The 22,321-nt window shown below is 48.5% G+C and overlaps 8 protein-coding genes across 8 annotated transcripts; 4 read left to right on the forward strand and 4 right to left on the reverse strand.

Moving 5' to 3' along the window:
• LCP9604111_7399 (glutathione S-transferase family protein) lies at positions 1-651 on the reverse strand (the record flags this gene model as incomplete). Its single annotated transcript, XM_039075426.1, has 1 exon — positions 1-651. One exon carries the CDS (start codon positions 649-651, stop codon positions 1-3), a length of 651 nt encoding a protein of 216 aa, XP_038926516.1.
• Positions 652-3,722: 3,071 nt separating this feature from the next.
• Positions 3,723-3,956, forward strand: LCP9604111_7400 (uncharacterized protein; the record flags this gene model as incomplete). The annotated part of the gene is made up of 1 exon (XM_039075429.1): positions 3,723-3,956. One exon carries the CDS (start codon positions 3,723-3,725, stop codon positions 3,954-3,956), a length of 234 nt encoding a protein of 77 aa, XP_038926517.1.
• A 584-nt stretch (positions 3,957-4,540) lies between these two features.
• LCP9604111_7401 (putative sister chromatid cohesion factor (Chl12)) lies at positions 4,541-7,789 on the reverse strand (the record flags this gene model as incomplete). Its single annotated transcript, XM_039075430.1, has 3 exons — positions 4,541-4,949; positions 5,007-7,515; positions 7,570-7,789. The coding sequence occupies 3 exons, from the start codon at positions 7,787-7,789 to the stop codon at positions 4,541-4,543; spliced, it is 3,138 nt and encodes a 1,045-aa protein (XP_038926518.1).
• Positions 7,790-8,166: 377 nt separating this feature from the next.
• On the reverse strand, positions 8,167-9,352 carry LCP9604111_7402 (electron transfer flavoprotein subunit alpha/FixB family protein; the record flags this gene model as incomplete). The annotated part of the gene is made up of 3 exons (XM_039075431.1): positions 8,167-8,744; positions 8,801-8,969; positions 9,047-9,352. The coding sequence occupies 3 exons, from the start codon at positions 9,350-9,352 to the stop codon at positions 8,167-8,169; spliced, it is 1,053 nt and encodes a 350-aa protein (XP_038926519.1).
• A 376-nt stretch (positions 9,353-9,728) lies between these two features.
• Positions 9,729-10,981, reverse strand: LCP9604111_7403 (uncharacterized protein; the record flags this gene model as incomplete). Its single annotated transcript, XM_039075432.1, has 2 exons — positions 9,729-10,850; positions 10,910-10,981. 2 exons carry the CDS (start codon positions 10,979-10,981, stop codon positions 9,729-9,731), a joined length of 1,194 nt encoding a protein of 397 aa, XP_038926520.1.
• A 2,296-nt stretch (positions 10,982-13,277) lies between these two features.
• On the forward strand, positions 13,278-15,982 carry sun1 (SUN family protein UTH1; the record flags this gene model as incomplete). The annotated part of the gene is made up of 5 exons (XM_039075433.1): positions 13,278-13,314; positions 13,382-13,391; positions 14,354-14,357; positions 14,604-15,881; positions 15,938-15,982. 5 exons carry the CDS (start codon positions 13,278-13,280, stop codon positions 15,980-15,982), a joined length of 1,374 nt encoding a protein of 457 aa, XP_038926521.1.
• Positions 15,983-19,104: 3,122 nt separating this feature from the next.
• fhdA (putative transcription factor Tos4) lies at positions 19,105-20,713 on the forward strand (the record flags this gene model as incomplete). The annotated part of the gene is made up of 2 exons (XM_039075434.1): positions 19,105-20,625; positions 20,687-20,713. 2 exons carry the CDS (start codon positions 19,105-19,107, stop codon positions 20,711-20,713), a joined length of 1,548 nt encoding a protein of 515 aa, XP_038926522.1.
• Positions 20,714-21,894: 1,181 nt separating this feature from the next.
• LCP9604111_7406 (uncharacterized protein) lies at positions 21,895-22,203 on the forward strand (the record flags this gene model as incomplete). Its single annotated transcript, XM_039075435.1, has 1 exon — positions 21,895-22,203. One exon carries the CDS (start codon positions 21,895-21,897, stop codon positions 22,201-22,203), a length of 309 nt encoding a protein of 102 aa, XP_038926523.1.
• Between the last annotated feature and the right edge of the window lie 118 nt (positions 22,204-22,321).

Consider the following 22,321-nt stretch of genomic DNA (forward strand, 5'->3'; position numbering starts at 1 on the left):
CTACTGCTGCGCGGAGGCCTCGGCCCGGTCCTGAACCGTTTTAGCAATAGCAGGACGTTCCTGCACCAGTTTCAACCAAGCAGCGACATTGGGGAACTCCTTCCCCATATCAATCCCAAACCGGCCAGTAATCTGATACCAAGGAACAAAAGCAGCATCGACATATGAGAACTTGTCACCGACGAGATACTGCTTCCCCTGGAGGGCCCGGTTGAGCACGCCAGAAACACGGCGGATTTCGCTGACATAGCGGTCGATTGCGCTTTGCACCTTCTCTGGGTGGTAGCGGCTAAACCAAACAGCCTGGCCGAAGTATGGGCCTTGACCGGACACCTGGAAGTGAAGCCATTGCTTGGCGAGGTAGTAGTCCTTGGAGCCGGTGGCAAAGCTGATGGTGTTTTGCTTGTCGTATGTGTCAACCAAGTATTCGAGAATCGCGCCGGATTCCCAAAGGGTGGTGTCTGTATTGGGGTCTTCAATCGCGGGGACGCGTCCGTTGGGATTGATGGACTCGAATGGCTCTTTCTTCATATCTGCGAAGTTTATGAACTTGTGGATGTAGGGGATATCCAGCTCTTCCAGGATCATGATCACTTTCCAGGGATTGGGGCCCGTGGCATGCCCGTAGACGGTGATAGGCTTGAGTGACATTGTTGGTTTTGGTGAGGTATTTATTTGGATTGTAAGGTGGGAAATAAAGAAGTAAAGGAAAAGGAATCAGATCAGGACTGGGACTCTTAAATCAAGCTTCCATCCCCCTCACCACCCCACAATGTCGATTATTCATTGTCCTACAACGTACGTTGTACATACGGCACTGTGGAACCTGAAGCTGACAAATGGTCCAAAGGTTCGACGTCATTGCGAGGCAGTTGAAATCCTTCGCGTTAACCGACGAGAACCGGTGTGATGTTGCCAAGTCGAACGTCCGGGTGTCTCTATCCCGAGGTCACCTGCCCAGGTGATGACTAATGATGACTAATTTAGTTATCTTCATCCTACCTAGGTAGTTAACTAGTTGCATGTTCAAATCAGTTCAAATCAGGAAATTGATCCTGGGCCTGGGGCACTTGGCTTTGAAGTTTTCACCATTTTGACATCTTTGTAACTTCGCACCTTTCAACCCTGATATACCTACATACTTCCGAGTCACCAGTCCCCTCGTCCGGAATAGTAACACAATGCCCGTGGTTTCTGCGTTTCCCCCTAATATAATTTCATCCATTGTGTCCTTTCTGTTAAACAAAGATGTCAAATATTTGCGCTTAATGTGCCAATCCCTTAGCAAGATTTCACCATTCTCCTCCTTACGCGTGTTACGCGTGTTTCTTTCGGCCAATTCGTTGAACATCCAAGTTTTTCGGGCTATAGCAGACCATCCAAAGTTTCGCCACAGGATCAGGGAGATCATCTAGGACGACTCACAGCTTGTAGCCATGGTTATAGGTATCCGTGCGCCCAAGCATCTTACACAAAAGAATGAACGCCAAGGAGAAATATCCAAGGAGGGATATCCCGGTTAGTTCATAAAGGAATGCGAAAAGAACCGCTCTGAGAAGAAGGATCGGAAACACCGCGACATGGACCGACCTAAAGCCGTATGTTTGATCTCTTACATTGAGTTTCAATTTTGGAACGTTGGAATGTCATTAATACCTATCTGTCTATTCAAAAAAATCCTATCAATATGTATCAAGACATATCCAATCGTATATTGGCACTTCATTCCAGCTACAGCTCCCATCAGAGGAAGACACGCTGACACAGTCTATAATTATTATTTCGGTTTAGGGTTAAGTCTTTTATTACTCACCCATAACCGGGATCAATTCGGGAGCAATTGGTATAAATACTGAGAGGATAATGAAGGGAAATATAAAGATATCAAAAATGAAGCGATTCCGAGCTCATAGCTAACGGAAATCGCGGTATTGCGAGAGTATATTAATTAGATCGGATGGCAGAAAGATCTCTAACGCTCTAAATTTCCCGGCTCTGATCAAATTATAAGGTTGGAAGCCTCATCGATCAGACTAACTCTATCGAATTCCATTTCAAATCAAACCTTTGGAAGGGGCTTACAGCTGATCGAATGTTGAAATGGGACCGCTAATTTAGCGTGAAGGAAAATATATTAATCCGTGTTAATCCGCTTTTCGACCATCTATCTGCTCAGAGGGGTCTTAGCGAATGTCGAGATCTCTCTTCACACTAGGATGTCTTCATAGCTTATAATAGACGTTCATAGAGACCCCGTGATCATTATTTACAATATTATCCTTTATGTAATAATTAGTCATTAGGTCAGAAGCTGTTATACTATATTAAAAAAGAATCCCGATATTCGCTGATGTCTGACGTTCGCTGAGCTCTCGGAACTCGGATTAATAACATTTGCTCAGCTGACGGCCGCGGAGGACATTGGGTGAGCTAAAAATTTAGCATCGGAATAAAGATCTACATGTTCGGACTACATCGGACTACCTAAAACCAGCACATCCCTGTATCGTGCTAACTCCTAATGCCCGCGGTTGTAATCGTCCGAATCATCCCATTATATCCTTTGTACTCTGATTTCAAATCTTCAAAGGCCTCATCCTTTTAAAGTTACGAAGCCGTAAACAACCCCGCTCTTTGAGTCATCCTAAGCCACTTCGTAACTATATCGTAACGCCTTGGCAGCTAGGCATTCATTCTCAAACATATTATGTTGTATTCATCTATGCAATTTATAGTCACTAAAGGGTCTAAAACAGGCCGTTATTCAGCGGAAAGCTACCCTTGCACATTATGGAGTGCCTTCTATGTACCGAGTAGTATAACTGAAATAACATGCAACCCTGTGGGCCTAGTTAGATTGTCTAGAATTATCTAAGATTCCTTCGGATAAGATCCAGACCTCAACTCCGAAATAGGAATATGGTTAGCTGCGCTAGCTCGGTCTAACACGTGGATACTAGTAAGATGCAAAGCCGCACAATCACTGAAAATTGACTGCGCCCTTTCGCAAGATCCTTCTAAAATTGGAAGCCTTCACGAGTTACATATCAAAAGGTGTGCGAATTAATTACCGAATTAGGACTCCGCACTGTGCGGTGTCGTCGTTTGGGTCTAGAGGATAGATACACATGCCCCAGAGAACAAGCAGCTTCATTTATCAGATATTCTTGGCCTTCACGCTCAGAAATCCCATTGGATAATTCTGACCGACTTATTCATCCAATATTTTGGTTTTCCACACCAGTCTTACCCTCGTGTAGTCCGCTCGCCAGTAAAAATCGAACTCCGACTCTTACTCCGATCATTAGCGGCTCCACACGTGAGGCGGCTGTGACTACTGACGTCTTTCTTAGGTTGTCCTACCAGCCTTTGACAGTGCAAAAGCTTCTAGACTCGATGTATTCATACTATGACTGAGGTGGTGGGGCGTCAGCATTTTGAGATTTTCTTTCTTCTCGGAATGGCAGCCTGACACGGAGTAAATGAATCACCCAAGCTCTATATAAAGACTCAATGATATCTCCGTAAAAAGAAACTTCCCAATCCAATCCATTGCAAAGCATTAAGCCTTGAGGTCTGAAAATCAGCATCATCATCACACATTGCTCGCTAACTATAAACACCGAACCAACTCATACTCGTTTACTTTTCGTTTACGTCTTACCTTCGCTGTCAAGAAATTCTCAAGCAATCCTCCAAAATCCCCCAAAACCACACACAAAATGTTCACCAAATCCACCAAAGCGTCTTGCAAGACTACATCGAGCGCAGCCTCAACCCACTCGACCGTCTCCACAGCGACAACCCTCAATGCATCAGACGCATCAACCAAGAGCCACAAGTGGTACTCGCTCGGCTCGAAGTCCCAGAGCTCTGTACCCAACAATAATGCCATAGAGGTTGAGAAGAAGAAGATACACAACGAGGCCCTTGCCAGCTACCTCAGCCTGCGCTAAGTGGTTTCGAACCAGTGGATGGATGCATCTACTTCTGCGCCGATTATGATCACACCCGCTCGGTCCACTCGCTATACCTCGAGTAGATGCTTCCGGGCTCTTTTCTTCTTTCCCGTTGTCTGTTTTGGTGCTTGGTTTGTTGGATTTTTTCGATGCTATACTGCGTCGATTCATGGGTGCACGTGTTCGCCCCTTCGCCTCACGATGGAATGATTTGGATACCACATACTATGTTTAATAATTTGTGATTTGCATTTGTCTTTTGATTTGTCTTTTGATTTGTCTGTCCTTATGGTGATGTTCAACGATCATAATCTGGGCTGTTTGGCTGGTTTGCTTGGTGTTCAAATGTCTTGTTGAAATAGAGGAATATCTCTATGTTAAAAGTTCTTTCTCTCAAATTATGTTCTCATTCAAGTAAAGCAATTCAAATATTTATCGGGTAATGTGGTGGTGCTTGGTATTCAATAACTCGTAAAAACAGTAATCATTATGGAAGGTAGGCAACAAATGTATGGGAAAAACTCCAGCATACGATGACAAACGCTCAAAGAAGGCAACTCGGAACTCAATGCATATGTATATTACAACCCAGCCATCAGCTCTGCCATAGATATGGGTTTGCGGACCGCGTTCGAGAAGCCTTCGTGGAAAGTAACCCAGACTTTCCGCCCAGCCTTGGACGACTCATCAGCCCAGCTGTCGTCTAGATCATTAGGCTGTGGCGCAGGCTGCTCAACCAGCCGACCAAAGAAATCCCGTTTCACGGCTGCTTCTCTGATTGCTTTGGCTGCGGCCGTCTCAGCGGAGTTCCTGGGACCCCTGGTGCCGAGTCTAGACGCGCCCATGGCATCAGACTGCTTGCGCGTCGTTGCCTTGCGATACTCTTGGTCTAGCACTTGGCGGACAGCATACCGCACTGGCGCTGTGCCACCCGAAGCCTCGATGGTGCTACCCTTGATCTTTGAGAAGACTACAAGTGAGTCGATTGGTCTGTTTGAGGATATATTAGCTTTGTATGTCTCACGGAAGATTTGAAATCCCACTCACGGTTCCATTCTGTACGCCCATCCACCGTGGCTTCCCTCATGTTCCACTCGGACTTTTTCAAAAGTCACGCCCATCCCGGTCATGACACGCACGGTAGACTGGACAAGCGCACGTTCGGACTCTTTGCGGACGGTGGCGGTGCTTCTCTGCTCACCGTTTCCACGGATGATGACCGGCTTAACGTCTGGTGATAGCATGCGGATCAAGTAAGGGACCAGATCTGTGATTATACTTTCATTCGATCGGAAAATGCGAGCCATAGGTGCCGAAAACGAGGCGTGGAATGCAGTCATGGCCGCGCGGTTTTGCTTTTGTGCTTCGAAAGCAGCAAAGTCAGCTCTGGGTCCTGAGAAAGGATGGGGCTCTTCAGCTTCCTCGTCATCATCGTTTTTATCGTCGTCGGTGGTTCTGCCAGTAGCTGTAGCAAATAGATGATGGAATGCGACAACCGACTGGCTGAGGTATGGAATCAGTTCCCACTCTTGAGATGAATGAACTTTCGAACTGATCGAGTCATGGAAATGAAGCCAGTCGTGGGCGGCGTTGGGTTTGGAAAAATAATTATCATCCTGGTATTGCTGGGTGGGATACGAAGCGAAACAGTCCGATACACAGCGGTCATGATCACCGCTGGAATCGACCATTTCTCGCAATCGGTTGATTGCGTGTCGTTTTCGCAGATCTGCCACACCGACAGGAATACGGCTGTTGGTGGCATCAAAGCGATCTTGGAAACTCATGCCAACAGGAGCATCAGAGAAGCCAGCCCCCTCTGTAAACACACGGTTCACAATCTCACGAACACCCCCACGACTTAACTCTTTGAAGAATGCGCTACCCTCGGTCGATGCATTGAGAACTCGAGTCTCCAGCCAGTTCCTCGTGAGCCTGAGTGATGATGGCGACGACTCGTTTCGAAGCTTGTGTGCCACAAATTCTGCGGCAACAAGCACGCTACGAATATCGCCCTCAGCAGACCCCTGAGTTTTGCCACTGCGATTTTTTTTGCTCGCCATACCCCAGGCTGCTTCACAGAGCCTTCGAGCCCCATCACTGTCGCAGGGGATGCCCTCGCGTCCGAAGATGAACTTGACTCGTTGGACAACATTCTCCAGTGGTGCTTGACGGACAGTGATCATCTCTGCAATGGACGATGCCCTAAGAGGCCGGAGACTGCTGTGATAGAGGTCATTGCAAACCAAAATCAACGGCCGCATAAATCGGAAGTTGTCACCCTTGCGCTTCTTGCCATTATTGCCCTCCGAAGACCATTTTGCGTTCCGTTGGTCAAGCAAAACAAGGTCGATGAGGGCCTTCATGAAGCCGCCCTCACCACCACTTCCAGAACCACCAGTGACACCGTCGACTTCGTCCACCACGACACATACGGGTTTACCGGCACGGCGGACCTTTTTATCACCAACCTCCACGTTCATACCTTTGACGTTCTCGGTTCCCAATGCATCGCGAATGCGGCCTTTAACCACATCCCTGCTGCGATCATCACTTGCATTGATTTCAAGCACTTCAAAGCCAGCCTGCCTAGCACATACGTGGGCCAATGTCGTTTTTCCAAGTCCTGGAGGGCCACTTAATAAGAGAACCTTCCTGTGGATGTACTCTTCTTCATCCTCCCGGGCAGGCTTCTTCGGTCGAGACTTGGCTAGACCAGGGAATACAATTGACTCCCACCCCTTGAGCCAGCGTAGGACTGCTCGGTGTGTGCGTTCATCCCCAATGAGATCGGTGAATTTACGAGCACGATATTTCTCTGTCCACATTGCAGAGTCTAATTTCTTCTGCTTTGAGCTCATGTTGTTCGCTTCGATGGTTTGCTGGACTTGTGGTTGAGGGACTTTGTTCACGGGCTTTTTGTCCTTGGCGGCATCGTCTAGCAACTTGTGGATGTCGATACCATAATAGCTCTTCGTCGCCTTTCCTGGTTCTGTCTGGGACCGATTGGCGATCATTTGTTTATACGAAACGGGGGCCTGGGCCTTCCTTTGCGGGACAGTATGGGCCTTGCCGGCACAAGTCTTGATCTGGAATCTCTTGGGAGCCATTGGAGCAGGCCGGGGTGTCAGGTGTAGTGGTATCCTGGAAGAGCTAATTGTAGCATTCAATTTAGTAGATGTCGGCAGCGGTGCCAGTATACTAGGGAGTTCCGCCGGAGGCTCTTGAATAAAGTGCTCGGGCAGGTCATATTGATTCTTCATCTGCTCGTCCCGGAAAGCAGCGAGGTCGTCTTCGTCCTCGTCGTCATCATCAACGAAGCCTCCAACTATGCGCTGGCGCTTCGGCTCTGTCAGCTGCACACCTCCCTCTGAATTTGTGACTTTCCTCTTCTGCGAATCGTTGGTCGCATTGCCAGATGTGGGTGTAAGCGCGCCCGGAGACGCTATGAACGGCATTCTCGAAACCGGCGGCGAGGATGGCATAAAAGACAGATTTCGAGTAGGAGTGCGAGAAAATGGTCTCGGGGTTGTAACGTTCTTCGTCGGCGTATCTACTATGTGGTTGTCAGTGCCACGACTCCAGGCAATGCGGGTTTGAGATTGCGAACCGGGTTGTATGTCGTCTTCGCTACGAAACACGTCAGATAGATTCCACGCTCGATGTTGAATCACGATTCCGTTGCGGGTCTGATCGCGGCGGTGCAGGTGAATTGCCTCGAGATCGTCGGAGAATGATTCAGACGGTGGGTTTGTGTTGCCAGGTCCTTCCGAGTGGAGGTAAACGGCGGGGTCAAACGAGGATAGGAACGATGGCGAGGAGGGAAGCATTCAAGCGTTCGGACATTTCATGTCGTTGAATGGTCTCCGATGTAATCCCCCTCTGATAGACGCGCGACGCGTGCAGAACGCGCTAGTCCCGTTTTGGCCGCAAAGTCCTTTTACAGTCAAGACTTATATTGTATCTACAAGTGTACCCAATACTCAAACAATGATTTATTTGTGACTAGATTCTTTTCAAGGTTCAGCGTAAAGTTTAAAGCATTGAATTGTTTCACTAAAATCAGAACAAAAATGATGGAAATTTGGCCAACCAATCTTGGTTCCATCCTCTAGTAAATGGTATACTGTACGATCATTTAACAGATAAAAAAGGTACCAACCTACTCGATAGGTCGTGATACATAAGAGAAATTCGCGCGACCAACTTAGGCGCTCTTGAGCTTCTCGGTCAGCTCGGGTACCTTGTCAAACAAGTCACCGACGAGGCCAACATCAGCAACCTGGAAGATAGGAGCCTCGGGATCTTTGTTGATAGCAGCAATGACCTTGCTGTCCTTCATACCAGCCAAGTGCTGGATAGCACCGGAGATACCGGCACAGAGGTAGAGCTGAGGAGCAACGTTCTTACCAGTCTGGCCAACCTGCAGACTGTTATCGGCGAAGCCACTGTCAACAGCAGCACGCGAAGCACCAACAGCAGCGCCGAGGGAATCCGCCAGCGGAAGCATGAGGCGGTCAAACTCCTCCTTGGACTTCAAGCCACGGCCTCCAGACACAACACGTGTGGCTGTGGCGAGCTCCGGGCGTTCTGACTTGGCCAATTCCTCGGACACCCACTCGGTGAGCGCGGGAACGTTGGGGTCCACTCCGTCGACGACCTCGGCGGAGCCGCCCTCAACCTCGACGTCCTGGAAGGCGGTGCCTCGCACTGTGATCACCTTGATCTTGTCGGTTGACTGGACGGTCAGAATCGCGTTACCGGCGTAGATGGGGCGGACGAAAGCTGGATTATGGTCAGTTGCCGGATCACATGTCAAACTTCTTTCTCTTGTCACATACTGTCCTCGCTCTCGATACCGGTGATGTCCGAGATTTGCTGCACATCCAAGAGGGCAGCCACGCGGGGCAACACGCTCTTTCCAAAGGCAGAGTGGCCTGCAATGACGTGGGTGAATTCGCCCTTCTTGATGTTCTCGACAAGAAGAGAGGCATAGTTCTCGGCGAGGCCCTATGATGCAAGAAATCCAATTGTTAGCCAAAGCTCCTTCTACCGAAATTGATTTCAGAGGCTGCTAGAGTATTTACCTTCTCGTATGCGTCGTTGTCCACGGCCAGCACCTTCTCAACACCCTTGATCTTAGCAGCCTCGGCAGCGGAGGTGGCCTTCACACCAGAGCCAGCAACGAAGCCCGTTACTGAGCCACCGAGCTTCAGTGCAGCCGCGACTGCGGAAAAAGACGAAGATTCCAGCTTTCCATTGCGCTGCTCGAGGACGGCGAGGGTCGAGAGGAGGCGGGCAAGCGCCGAAGAAGTGGGCAGGCTAAGCTTCCGGGTGGGTTGGAGCTGAGCGCGGGCAGCCCGCAGGACAGAGTGCCTAGCGATTGGAATCATAATGACAACTTGGTAGAATGATTTTGCGTTGATCTTCCAGACATAAGAAGAAGAGCAAGATTAAAGCTCGGTGATTCGCGGTAAATGTTAATTTGGGTGGCTATCGTCGGCGTGCCAAGACTGGCTCCCCGAGGTCGGACTCGGTTAATGCGGCGGCGGCCATATAGCCCGATCGTTCTTCGAAATGACGCATGCGACGGCGATAAAAAAAGGCTAGACCTATTCCTCTGTTATGTTGTATGTCGATGCTTTAGTATTCCTACTGTTAGATTGATTTCAATTACTGGTATAAGATAAATTGTTGGAACAATAGATACGTGATATTTTGTACGCCAGAAATACCTTTACATGCAGAGAACATTAAGAGCTATAACCATCATGAAGTTGACTTCTTCTTCTTCTTGCCGCCAACCTTCGTTGCGACGGGCTTGCTTATGTCACCGTCCTCGAGCGCCTGAGCCTTGAGTTGCTGGAGTTTCTCTTTCCGCGCAGCCACGGATGCAGCCTCCTCCTCATCCTCTGCGGGCTTGGTCTTCTTGGTCTTCTTCTCCTCGAGCAGCTTGCCATCTCCAGCGGACTTGCGCTTCTTGGAGTCCTTGATAGCTTCAGTCTCAGGCGCAGCTTCCAGCACGTTGGCATCCTCCACCCACAACTCATCAGCGAGCCAGATAGGCAGGGCCATAGTGTTGGCACCCTTGATGTGAAGAGCCTTGATGTTTCTCCAGCCCTTTGCGACAAACTTATCGGTTAGACCGTTGACAACAGCGGCAATATTCTCAGATAGTTGCTCGGCTGTGAACTTGGACGAACCGACCCGAACGGCGGCGGTGGTGGATGGTGCGAGCTGCACGGCGGCACAGCTCAGGGTACGCTCGATCTCCTTGGCGACAATAAGAGGAGAGGCGAAAGAGGCGTTCTTCTCTTCCTTGGAGGAAGAGTTGTTCTTCTTAGTGTCCTTCTTGACCCGCTTGCCATCCGCCTTCTCGATCTCAGCGATACGAATGGGAATTGGGCGCTTGCTAGACTTGTAGAAGATCTTTCCGAGGGTCTGCACCAGGCGCATAGCGATACGGTCATCAGCCAGGAAGACATCGTGCTCGGCGAACAATTGGCGACGGCTCTCAAAGCTCTGGTAGCGGGCCTTCAATTTAGAGAAACCAATAACCTTCTCGATGCGGGAGGAAAGGCCCTGGGGGAAGGATGGGTCCGCAATAATATCCTTAACGCCACGCTGGGGGTCGGCAGTGATCAAACAGATACTGAGCGAGGGAGATGTGTTGAGAGAGTGAGGGATGCTGATTTTTCCGGGCTTCAGTCGGTTCTTATCCACTACATGCTGCTTGGTGGTGAGAACGAGCCAGATGGCTTCGTTCTTGGTCGCACTGTCCTCGCCATCGGAGTCATCGTCGCCAATCAGGGTCTTCTTGGTGTTGGTCTTCTCCTGTTCCTGTTGAGAAGACTTGATGTGCTTCAACAGCGCGGTGGAAGCTTTGAGGACCTAATTGAAATAAGATAAGTACTTTGCGAAATTGACTCTGGGGAGTTATTGGTACTAACCTGGGGCTTGTCAAGTTGGTAAGGGGAGCCCGAGGTCACCTTAGAGGTGAGTTGAGTAGTAGAGGAGCCCATTTTAGCAAGTTGTAGACTCGATGAACATCTCCAATTTTTTCGCAATCATATCGGGACTCAAAAAAATTCGGAAGGCGGTGGCAGTTCATCCGTGCTTGGCAGACCCCAGTTGGCGCCTGAGGCCTTATCGCACCGCTGTTATCGGTTATCCGCATAGCATTCAAATCAAGTCTGGCAACCAATTTTTATCTATCACTAGCCTCAGTGGAGGCACATTGGGCGAAATATGACGCTCGATGAACAATTCTGCACCTATCTGTCATCTACTAAGTGCGAATCTCGATTGGCATGTGCATCGAAGACAGGTTAACCTCGCTCGTTAGATATCCCATACGGAAATCGTGATAGTATATTTCGAAGACTCATAGGACTCGTAAATGATATCCATGTCTAAGAGATAAAGAGAAAAGTGACATAGAGTAGGATGACCGTGGCCACCGTCGAGATAGTCTATGCCCAAAGTCCGCCGATGTACTATTCGCCGACTCGAGTATGACATAGTAGTTTGCAACATCTACTTACCACCCCTACCTAAGTAATTTGAGGACTTACGCGTGATTTTCGGTTCTGACTTTACTATAGTGACATCAGGATTCCGTGCGGAGAGCATATTGTATCATCTATGGGAGTAAAAGCGAGGTGGAATCAAATGACGCGACTTGTACATAATATAGGTAGCTCTCCAGCCACAGCTCACATATATACAGAGGTCATGGGATTCTACGGAGCCTTAATCTTGTTCACTATGTCTCTGGGTATGAATGATTGGCTTAATTCCCTTTTGGAAGCAGGGTTTGATGTATGCAAGGGTACGAAGCGGCTGATGGACGTGTTTCAAGTAACCAGATGTGCAGCTGGAATAAACTCGAAGATTATCCCAGGTTTAGGCTTCTCCGAATTATCTAAAAATACTATACACCCTGGAAAAATCCCTCGCTTCTCCAGATACTAAAGGGATCTCACGAGAATCGATCGCCAAGTCCATCGTGGCTTGGATAACTATTTATAGACAACTGTGTTGGATCTCTGTGTAGATCAAACCGTTGTTTTAATATATGTTGATAGGCATCTTGACCCTATTTTAGCATCCAAACAAGCCGGATGTTTTGAATGTGCAGCGATGGGGAGGTGACTGAGTATGGGAAATTGCATGCCGCACGTCGGAAGACACAGAAGTAAGCGTAGCGAAACTCCACATCCACAATATATCATATATTGTAAGACCAAACGTCGGGAGTGACCGTGGGATGCCAGATTATTACCGAGGTTCGTACTCCGTACTTCTATGCTATATTATATGCTGTAACTACAACAGATATTGAAAACCCACACGATTAGGAATGAATGTTGGGTACTCCGTACTACTAGTGAGAGTCCATCCATTGCAGCTCCACATTAGTACTCTGTAAGCCGCAATAATGGAATTGAAAATGGAGCCTATAATTACAAAAATTAAATTAATTCTGATACGAACGGTGGTCCCCGAGAAGCCAAATTGTAGAAAGCCCCGTTTTTAATATATAAAATTGCTTGAATGTTAGCAGAACGGTATGATATTTGTCGAAATAGCTATAATATTCTCCATACGTACATAACCCAGAGAGCTGCGTAAACATCTTCGTATCATAGTTATACAACGTATGATACCTGAACATGCTTTCAAGCACAAACAAAGAAACAGGGGTTGGGTTGACGGAGGTTACAATTTTTGGAGCAGGCACCAGCTGAAAACAAAGATGAAAGAATCGGAATGATCGGAGGACGGTGGAGCTGAATATTTGGACCCGAAAAGGCAGGTGTGATGGTGTTGGCTCTGGTTGCTTACTTGGATACATGTAGCAATTGTGAATCGAGTACGGAGTACGTCAAAGACAAAGGCAATATCTTAATCAGATGCTCACCCGCCTCAGCCGAACTTATTGTATGGAGAACAAGCTGTCGGTTTTCCGCGTAGTTATTGATGCAATACATTTAGTGTAATTTCTTTAGTGTAATTTCGATTCAATTCTAGAGGTCTGCTAGAGCGTGCTATGACGCGGACCAGGCCGTGCCGTCCAAACAGTAGAATAAAGATTGCGGCGGATTGACAAGTCGGTCGGCTTCTACTCCGTAACTCGCCTATCATTGTTCCACTGGCTGGCCGATTATCGAAAAAGTGGATGGGCGGAGCAACTCTCGACTGCTAGAGGAGTATGGAGAAGTGCGTGAATTTAGGCAGTTCATGCGCGGAGTCGTCATCACTGCGGGCTATGATTATAGGTGAAAGTCTACTCATGAAGTACAGCGGACCAACGATATGAATAATCCGTTTTCTAGACCTCCTGGCTCTCTAGGTATTTATTTGTATAGTACTTGGGTCGTGGGCTGATATTTGAATCTTATTTGCGACGCATTGAGCAGGTCAGATCTGGTATGTTATTAAACTTGGTATTATTGGTACTAGGCTAGAATGTGTGTCCAGTTAAAGTGGAATAATAAAACCGGCAAACGCTAGCATCATCAGGGGAAATCCCCTTGCTGGCTACGCACACCGCACTGTAAGTCTTGGAAAAGCTGGGCGGAAGTAGATCGGTCAGGTTGTCCGGCTGCCAGGGGGTGAAAGTCTTATTCAAGCGTCTCCCTGCAATGATTACCTAGGATGCAACAGCAAAGAGCTGTAACGTTATAAGGGGGAAGTAACTTCAATAGCGTGTTGGAATGATGTTGTTTTCAAGAATTGAACAAAGCAGACATAATAATAAGTAAAATGAAGAACATCATCAAATGCTTCTGGTACCCATGGATACGCAAGGAATCTCGGCAGACCAACTGAATACTGATTGGTGTACCTGAATTATGGGGCCCAGAAAAGTGCAATACGTGCCTCTGATTGGCTGCCCCTGGCAGTTTTAATCTCGCTTTGGCGCCAAGCCGCAGGGACCAAAGGTAAACAAAAAAGAGGAACTGCCTCGCCCATGGATCATGCCGTTATAGAACTCCCCAGATGAAGAAAGAGAGACTGACTCGGTAGAAGTGCTCCGTATATAGAATGAACCCCTAGAAAGATTAAATGGTATCTGCCAAGCGAACAAGTAGCATCCAGACTCCGTCCAGGGTCCACTACCAAGGTAGGCAGTGTGAGACAGTTGTATATTGAAGCTGTATCCCGTACCTGCCCCTTTTCCCGTGACTATCACGCTAACGCTATTTGGACATAAACCGAATCGCCCCCCCTCCTTTTTGTCTCTCCCTGACTTCTTCTTCCCCAGTCTTTCCAACCACAGCCCTCCTTTCTTGAAGTTTTCTCACACCCGAGGGATTCGTTCTCTCCACATTCATTTGAAAACCGCTGTTCTTTACTCGACTCCGACAAACGCGCGACTACCTTTGAAGTGATGTATGTGCTATTTCCCGTTTATCTCTATATGGTGCAATAGCTTTCGCAATGTGGTGTGGTGTGGATTGTTGTTGTTGTTGTTTTTGAGCGTCGGTTGGGAACTATACAGACGATTCGAAACACAACAAACGCGATATATGGCTGCAGGGACTGAATCACGTCCAAGCCGCTTTACACCAAGGGGAATCATTGAACACGAAGAACTTCACATGGATTTTGACTCAACTAACACATTATGATCAACAGTTTCGCACTACCACTACAATGAAGTTCCAGAACACCGTTGCTGCGCTGGCGACGGCTGGCCTCGCGGCCGCTCACGGCCATGGTCACGGTCACGTCCACAAGCGCGCTGCTGAGACCGAGGCTTCGGCCGCCGGTCCAGTTGTGTATGATTTTGTTGTAATGGACCCGTCCAGTTCGAGCGACCCTCAATCGATCAGTATCGAGGAAGCCTGTGCTGGTCTCGCAAACCATGAGTTTGAGTGGCTGGACTCTGCCGTGGCTGCTGCTTGCCCATCTAGCAGCTCTGCCGCACCTACGTCGACTTCCGCGTCGAGCTCCACGTCCGCCCCTACAACAACCGCTACTGTTGCCCCTGCCATCCTCCAAGAGACCTCGGCTGTCATCATCCTCGCCAGCTCGACAAGCTCAGCCGTGGCCACCTCTAGCTCCACCACAGCCGCTGCTGCTACCAGCAGCTCTTCCAGCTCTTCCAGCTCTGGTGCCACCGGCCTCACCGCCGACTTCCCTGATGGAGAGATTGACTGTGGTGACTTCCCTTCGGATTACGGTGCTATCGCCCTTGACTACCTGGGTCTTGGTGGTTACTCCGGTATCCAGTATGTCACTTTCCTTGACGAGGTGATTAGCGACATTGTGACTGCCGTTACTGGTGACGAATGCCACCACGGTGCCATGTGCTCGTACGCTTGCCCACCTGGATACCAAAAGTCCCAGTGGCCTAGCGTCCAGGGTAGCACCGGCCAGTCCGTTGGTGGTCTCCAATGTAAGAGTGACAACAAGCTCTACCTCACCAACGACAACTACAAGCAGCTTTGCATCCCTGGTGTTGGCGGTGTCCACGTCAAGAACCAGATGTCCGACAACGTTGCCGTTTGCCGTACTGACTACCCCGGTACCGAGTCTGAGACCGTTCCTCTCTCCGCCGTTCCCGGTGTTGTTCACGACCTGACTTGCCCCGACGGTGAGGACTACTTCCTCTGGGAGGGCAAGGTCACCTCCGCCCAGTACTATGTCAACCCCAAGGGTGTGTCTACTGAGAAGGGTTGCCAGTGGGGTGACGGCACTGAGTCCATCGGTAACTGGGCTCCCATTAACCTGGGTGTCGGTTACACCTCCTCCGGAAAGTTCCTGTCGATCTTCCCCAACACCCCTACCACCACCAAGGCTCTCGACTTCAACGTTAAGCTTGAGGGTGACGACCTCAGTGATGAGTGCCGTTACGAGGATGGCAAGTTCTATGACTCCAACGGTCTGATCAGCGGCAACAGCGGCTGCACAGTAAGTTTTCCGAAACCCCCCGGTGTACAAATTTCCATACTAACGATATCTCCCAGGTCGGTGTCACCTCCGGCAAGGCCTATTACGTCTTCTACGACTAAATGTCGCAAGCGCTTTTTGGTCGGCGGCAGTCCTTACCCCGCCAAGCGAAATTCGATGAGCTTCCCATGCACTAGGGCGAGCAGAGCCACCGCTCTCATCTCACTTCCCTATGTGTATCTGTCTATATTCACGGCTTCTTATTCGAAGGATCATTATTTTTTTTTCTGTGTATCTTAAGTTTTATTTTGTTTTACGTGTGACTGGGCCCGAAATCCAATGCTCGTTGCACCTTTTTTGTTTATTTCTTATGACCACATTTACCCCCCAGGTCAGGCACATTCATGGGAGCGATATCCTTTTTATTTGACGGTTAGATTTCCTTCTTTATTTTCAAGTACCAATCAGTTCTTGATTTCAAATCTATCCCTCGTTCCCTTTCCTTTCACCTTTGTCCTGGTGACTAGAGGTTGGATCTTCCTTCCCGAATCCCGATGTTCTCTTTTGACTCTTGGTGACTTGGTTTATCCTGTGCCTTGCTTGAAATGAAAGGTTCGAGTGTATGTGTTGATTCAACGGGGGAAATTATGGCACACAGCTGGTTCTGTAACAGTCGGTCATCGGCTAGCCGCTCTTGAGTGATCTAGTCTAGCAGATGTGCACTGCCTGTCTTGAGTCAGATATCTTCCTCTACCTAACTATCCTTCGAATGATATTCCACATCTTTATTTCCTCTTCCATAATCAAGTATGCGTAATCAAGTATGCACCAGAGCTAGCTACATATTCCAACGACAGTCAATGTAGACCTTTCTTAAGATTCACGTTGCATAACCTGCCAGTGAACCATGTGTGACATATGAACTTAAGTATTTTCATATTTGTAATACCTCCCCACAATGTGAGGGACAAGCTAATTATTAATGTGGCGGCAAGCGCTTAGGATATGTGACATGTCGCATACATGATGAAACGCCAAATCTATGACCCCACCTCGATCGTTCCTTTGAGTTTCAAACAAAACCAAAAGCTTTCAGGAAGTATGCACCTACCTAGTTAGCTAGTATATGCTTCACGATGAGCGATGCGGCGCGCCTGCATGACGACGCATTTAGCAAAATTCTCTAGGACCGTCCCAACCAAGGCATGGTCTCCCTATTTGACTACTTCCCTGACAAGTCATATTCCAAGATCTCTCGTCATATAGACGCTACCTTTCCTCGATAATGGATGAGCTAATCTTCTTGTCAACGGTCAGTTAACATGGATAACCTCCAGAGTTTCTGAGCTATAGCCTATATGCTACCAGTGCGATAGGTGGAGTCACTTGGTGTCTCTGTCGATTACTGACATCATATGGTTTATATTGCAGAGGGCGCGCAGTCCGACAGCCAACCTTCGGCTCTAGTTGATTTCGGCAACGATGCTTGCTAAGAAGTGGCTTTGTGCTGGAGTGATTTATATCCCATTTATATCGAGGAGAAGAAAACTCTGCCTCCCGCTACCCAACCAACCGTCACAGCTAGAGCTCGAGCTCATATGGGAGCTACGGCAGGTATCTTTTAGATATTTGAGATCGATGCAGTATTCTTTCGAAAGACCCATATACTAGAGTTCATGGTTTGATTTTGGAAACTTTGAATGATAAGAGCCTGAACAGACCTAGTTGGACGGGAGCGACACTGTGATTCCAAAGAAACACCATATGAAAGCTGATTGAGGTGATCGAGTGCCGGCTTTGGGATCACTAGAAAGGCAAAAATGACCAAGTTGGAATAAAAGGGTGATATATATATCTATACAGGACCCAAGCGAAGAATACCATTCCGCAGCTCGGGGAGGTAAGCGGGCCAAAAGTTCAATCCAACAAGTAATATTACACTATAGAACTTGAGTACAACGTAGAAGCTTAGTTATGTCGGTCTTTATGTAATACCTCTGGTTGTGGATTTCCACTGTACCGTTTGATATAACCGTCCGTCAGACAGCCCACATGCGTTAGACCCATATATGTATTAGGCAAGGGGATCGGTTTCGCGAGAGGCAGAACTCCACAGCTGACATGTAGTCATTGAGATACGCAAATCATCCAAGAAAATCTTTCCTCATGCTCGGTTTCGTACAAGACCGGTCAAGTGAACTATACCAGAAAATATACCAAAAAATCAAACTACCCGAGGCCCCACCAGCACTTGTCAACAAAAAACTCAGTGCAAAAAATAGGGCGTTCGTGATTTTTTCCCGTAATTGATCAGGCTGGACGTTCGCTCATATGCCCTTGGAAGGAAAATCGGTTGGAATGACCAAAGCTCGAGCTAGAATGATACCGAGGTGGTCGGGCAATGGCTGGGAGACGCGACGAGGTAACCAGTGATCAATTCCGTATAGTAAGTGGGGGGTTAGGGGGAATTAGGGGGCTTGCATTTTCTGCTGGGAATTGTATGAATTCTGCTCCGTACGGAGTATACCCTAGTACTTGGTATTAGCTATGTACGAGTCTAGAGAAACTGCTTAAATTTCACCATTGACTCCTGATACTTGAATAGGCGTACTATGTAAGAGGGAATATAAGTTGCACTCGCTTTTTCGAAATCGTCCGAGGGGCTACAGGGTAAATAAGAACAATTTTGAGGTCATGAATACCATTCCTGACACAATAAACCTGGTTTACTGTCTCGCGTGGGGTCACGTGTTTTGAGACGCGGACGCGTTGCAGTGTATAGAGTTGACAGCAAAAGTTAAGAGGAAACAAACGTTTAATTCGCGCTTTTTCACGTTTTCGGCACTCTATTTACGAGTCATTCGCTGTACAATACACAAAGACAGCAATTGAAATCGCGAGCCTGCAGTGGAGCGTGGTTGGCGCCTATCGAACGCGTCTCGGACTGTAAGCGTGCATTTCCGCGCAGGGTGGACGAGACCCTCCGCCCCAGGGCATTCCACCACCACACACCTTTCGACCTTTTTCTTCAATGCTTCTCCTCCTTACTCCTTGACTACTTCCTTTACTCCCACCACACCTGTTTCTCTAGGGGAGGCCTTGCTGTCTTTCTTTCCTTTAAAATTCCCCAGGTTCCTCTCTGTGTTTGTATAACACGGAGACGCGGGTCCTCGACCTCGACTCAGGTTTTTTTTTATTTTTCGTGAGTAGGAGTGCTCGTTCGACTTCATCCCACCTTTCTACTATGGAGTCCTCTCCATTGAAGAGTCGAGTTGGCTCGATCTTGGGCGTGAAACGTCCTGCAGCCCTGCTGCCTGCCTTTGAGCCGAGCTCGTCGCCCTCCCTTCCTAGGCCTCAAAAGCGTGTAGCACGCGAACCAGATGTCTCGACGTATCCCACTCCGGTCCCGACCTCGTCGACCCATATCATGTCCTCTTCGCCTCCTCGTGGCGTCGCTGCCTCCCGACCTTCTCTGTCACGGTCCTTCTCCGCTGCCCTGGAACGCTCGCCTTTGTCTGCTGTGCCTGCGATAATGTTGTTGGAGAATGGGGAGCCTATTCTGATGGGAAGGTCCAGTGTCTCATGCCATCACCAACTTGCTGCTAGTCGTATGATCTCTCGTGTTCATGTCAAGGCTACATATAAGCCGGCTCCGAATCCATTCGATCGGGATAGGGTTGAGATCGTGTGCATGGGATGGAATGGGATAAAGATTCACTGCCAAGGGAGGAAATATGACTTGGCCAAAGGAAAGACCTTCACCTCGGACATTAAAGATGCAGATATCATGATAGATGTCCACGAGGCTCGTGTTCTGGTGCAATGGCCTCGCAGCGAACGAAGGGATTGCCCTTCTACCGACTCGGAACAAACCAGTGATGAAGCAACCCCAACTCAGCGGCGTCAATCCCGACGAGAGCCGCAGGAAAGTCCGCTCTTGGATCGTCAGCGTCTGGCATCGCCCGTCTCCCCTTCGCCTGCTGTCCAGCATGCCATCCCCCCATCCTCGCCAATCTTCACACCTTCTCGTTCCCGTGCTGCAGTAGTGGTGTATGAGGATGAGCCCTCTCCATTGAAGCGTCACAACACCGTCACTGGAGTGATATCCCAGAGTGCCCGTCGTGCTACCGCTATGCTTCACACCTCGCGGGCGAGCGAGTTGAGTGAACTGAGTAGATCCGAAGAGTTCTCCGACAATGACGAAGAGAATGATCCTATCATTCACTCCTTTGGACCATTCGGAGAGAACCTTCTTCCTCGTATGGCTTCTTTCCGGGCGGGTGATTCCCCCGTTCAGACCACTCGTTCTCCTCGCAACCTGCTTCCTGCCCAACCTCTCCAACCTACCCGGTCCCCTAGACAGCCAGCTACGGTCCAAGAGGATAGGGAAGTAGAGTCGACCGAGGCTAAACCCCAGTATACCGACGAACGGTCCGAGCGAGTTCGCAACCATGCTGCCAATCAACTTGCGTTCTCCCGACTGTCCTCCACGCCCTTCTCCACTATTGTGAACAATCTCCCTCCCGCGTACTGGAAGTCCGGACACGAGTACCCCACCGGCCTGTCCCGGTCTGATATCCGCAATATTCTCGAATCGACCAAGTTTATTGGCAGAGTTGCCCGTGAAGGCAAGGATGCCGCCGGCAAGCCACTTGAGAGTGAATATTACTACGTTCCCGATGAGGATGATGATACGATGCGACGATCTGCTGTGGTGGATGATCTTCGGAAACCAGGCCTGCGCAACTGTCGGAAGCAGCACAAGGTGAGTACCTCCATATCTATACATCTATTCATGTACCCGAACCCCGCTGACTTGTGTCTAGCAATACTTCTGGCGCAAGCCCAAATGAATCATTGACCGAAAAAGTTCCTATGTCTTTCCACCGTCGGATGGATGTTCTCAGTACATATTTCCAGTGATTCTTGGTCTCCCTGGCTGCTGGGGGGACTCGCATAGCGTGGCGTGAGGCATACCCTGATTTTAATTCATTATTATCAACATCCTTGTTGTTTTTCTTGCCTTGTTTTTTTCTTGTATGCCATTTCCCCCCCCTGTTTTTTGGACTTATCTCCTTGTTATACCATCAACCTGTACGATACTCTGGTCTCCCAAAAGCGCGTCTATATCGTTTTGGGCCTTGGATATCCCGAAGTTGGTTTCTCAACGCGTCATGTTACCTTTGGCCATCATTGGCCTTTTTTTTTTTTTTTTTGCCTTGATATCAGTTGTCCTGATACCGGCTCTCATGTGTCACAGATGTCTGTTTGGAGAGATGCTTCACCAGCTTGACCCTGCCAGAAGGAACTGTTCAAGTCACGTGCTCTTCGACTATATGTATCCTACCTTTGCTTTTGCCTTGTTGGTTTTGCCATTTGTCCGTTTGCTTTCCAATGGTTGAACGTACTCACGACTGTATGTTAGCTCGTCAATTTCAATATATCTGTTCGAACAATTACCTTGATACTGTCCGTAGATAGTTGTTATGTCTTGGCAGCTGGAATGAAGTCCGGTTGAGAATATAGCATTACAATCAATCACCGCAATCATCAAGCATTCGACTCGCCTAGATCCCCGGTAATACGGCAAATACAGGCTCATGTACGAGTACGTATACTATCACTGCCAAGACTTCCAATTCTTGGTATATTGCTATTGTGCGAGAGGGAATTGGTGTTCCTTTGTACAACTGCCATGTCAGTTCCACTCCCACCCGATATCGTCGCCACCCGCACGTCACCACTTTCGCCCATATCAAATACCTGATTGTTGTGACAGGTCCTTGATCCCCATGGACGTATGGATCACCATTGCCGAATACCGTATGATCCGACCACACGACAATTAGACTTTAAATACCCCGCACCGAAGAAATATAAAAGGACAAGCAGATAAGCTGGGAATATACTGAAGACGAAGACTAGTTTCTCCACCACACACTATTCTCCTCTATACCACAAGCTAGCTTCAAACCAGCCACTGGCAACCATCTACGTCCAATTCTACTACATATTACTCTTATCCACACTCGAAATGGCATCAAACAATCACAATGATAACCACGGCAAAGTCCCAGCCAGCAAAGAACAAATCATCATTCTCCCTTTCGCTCAGAGCCATAGTCCTTCAAACACTACCGGGTCACCGGGTCCCACCACAGAGGAACTATGTGAGAAGTGCTGGAAGCCGGCTTTAGCTCGCCAACATAGCTGGAGCAACGAGGACCGCAAACACCAGCTGCAGAAACGATTGCAAGGGCCGCAAAAGGGAAGGGAAACCGGGTTCACAGAGGCGCATAGTGGGGATCAAAATAGCCCGAAACAGCATTTAGTGCTGCGATGATCGTCCTTTTGATGCATTATAACTCATGGTGGGACCTGGCGAAGTGGGAGGTTTGGGACAATGAATTGATAGACTTGTAAATTGCGAATCACAAAAGGCGTTGAAGGCGAAATTGAAA

Source organism: Penicillium roqueforti, assembly GCF_015533775.1.
Source record: "Penicillium roqueforti strain LCP96 04111 chromosome Unknown scaffold_23, whole genome shotgun sequence".
Lineage (NCBI taxonomy): Eukaryota > Fungi > Ascomycota > Eurotiomycetes > Eurotiales > Aspergillaceae > Penicillium > Penicillium roqueforti.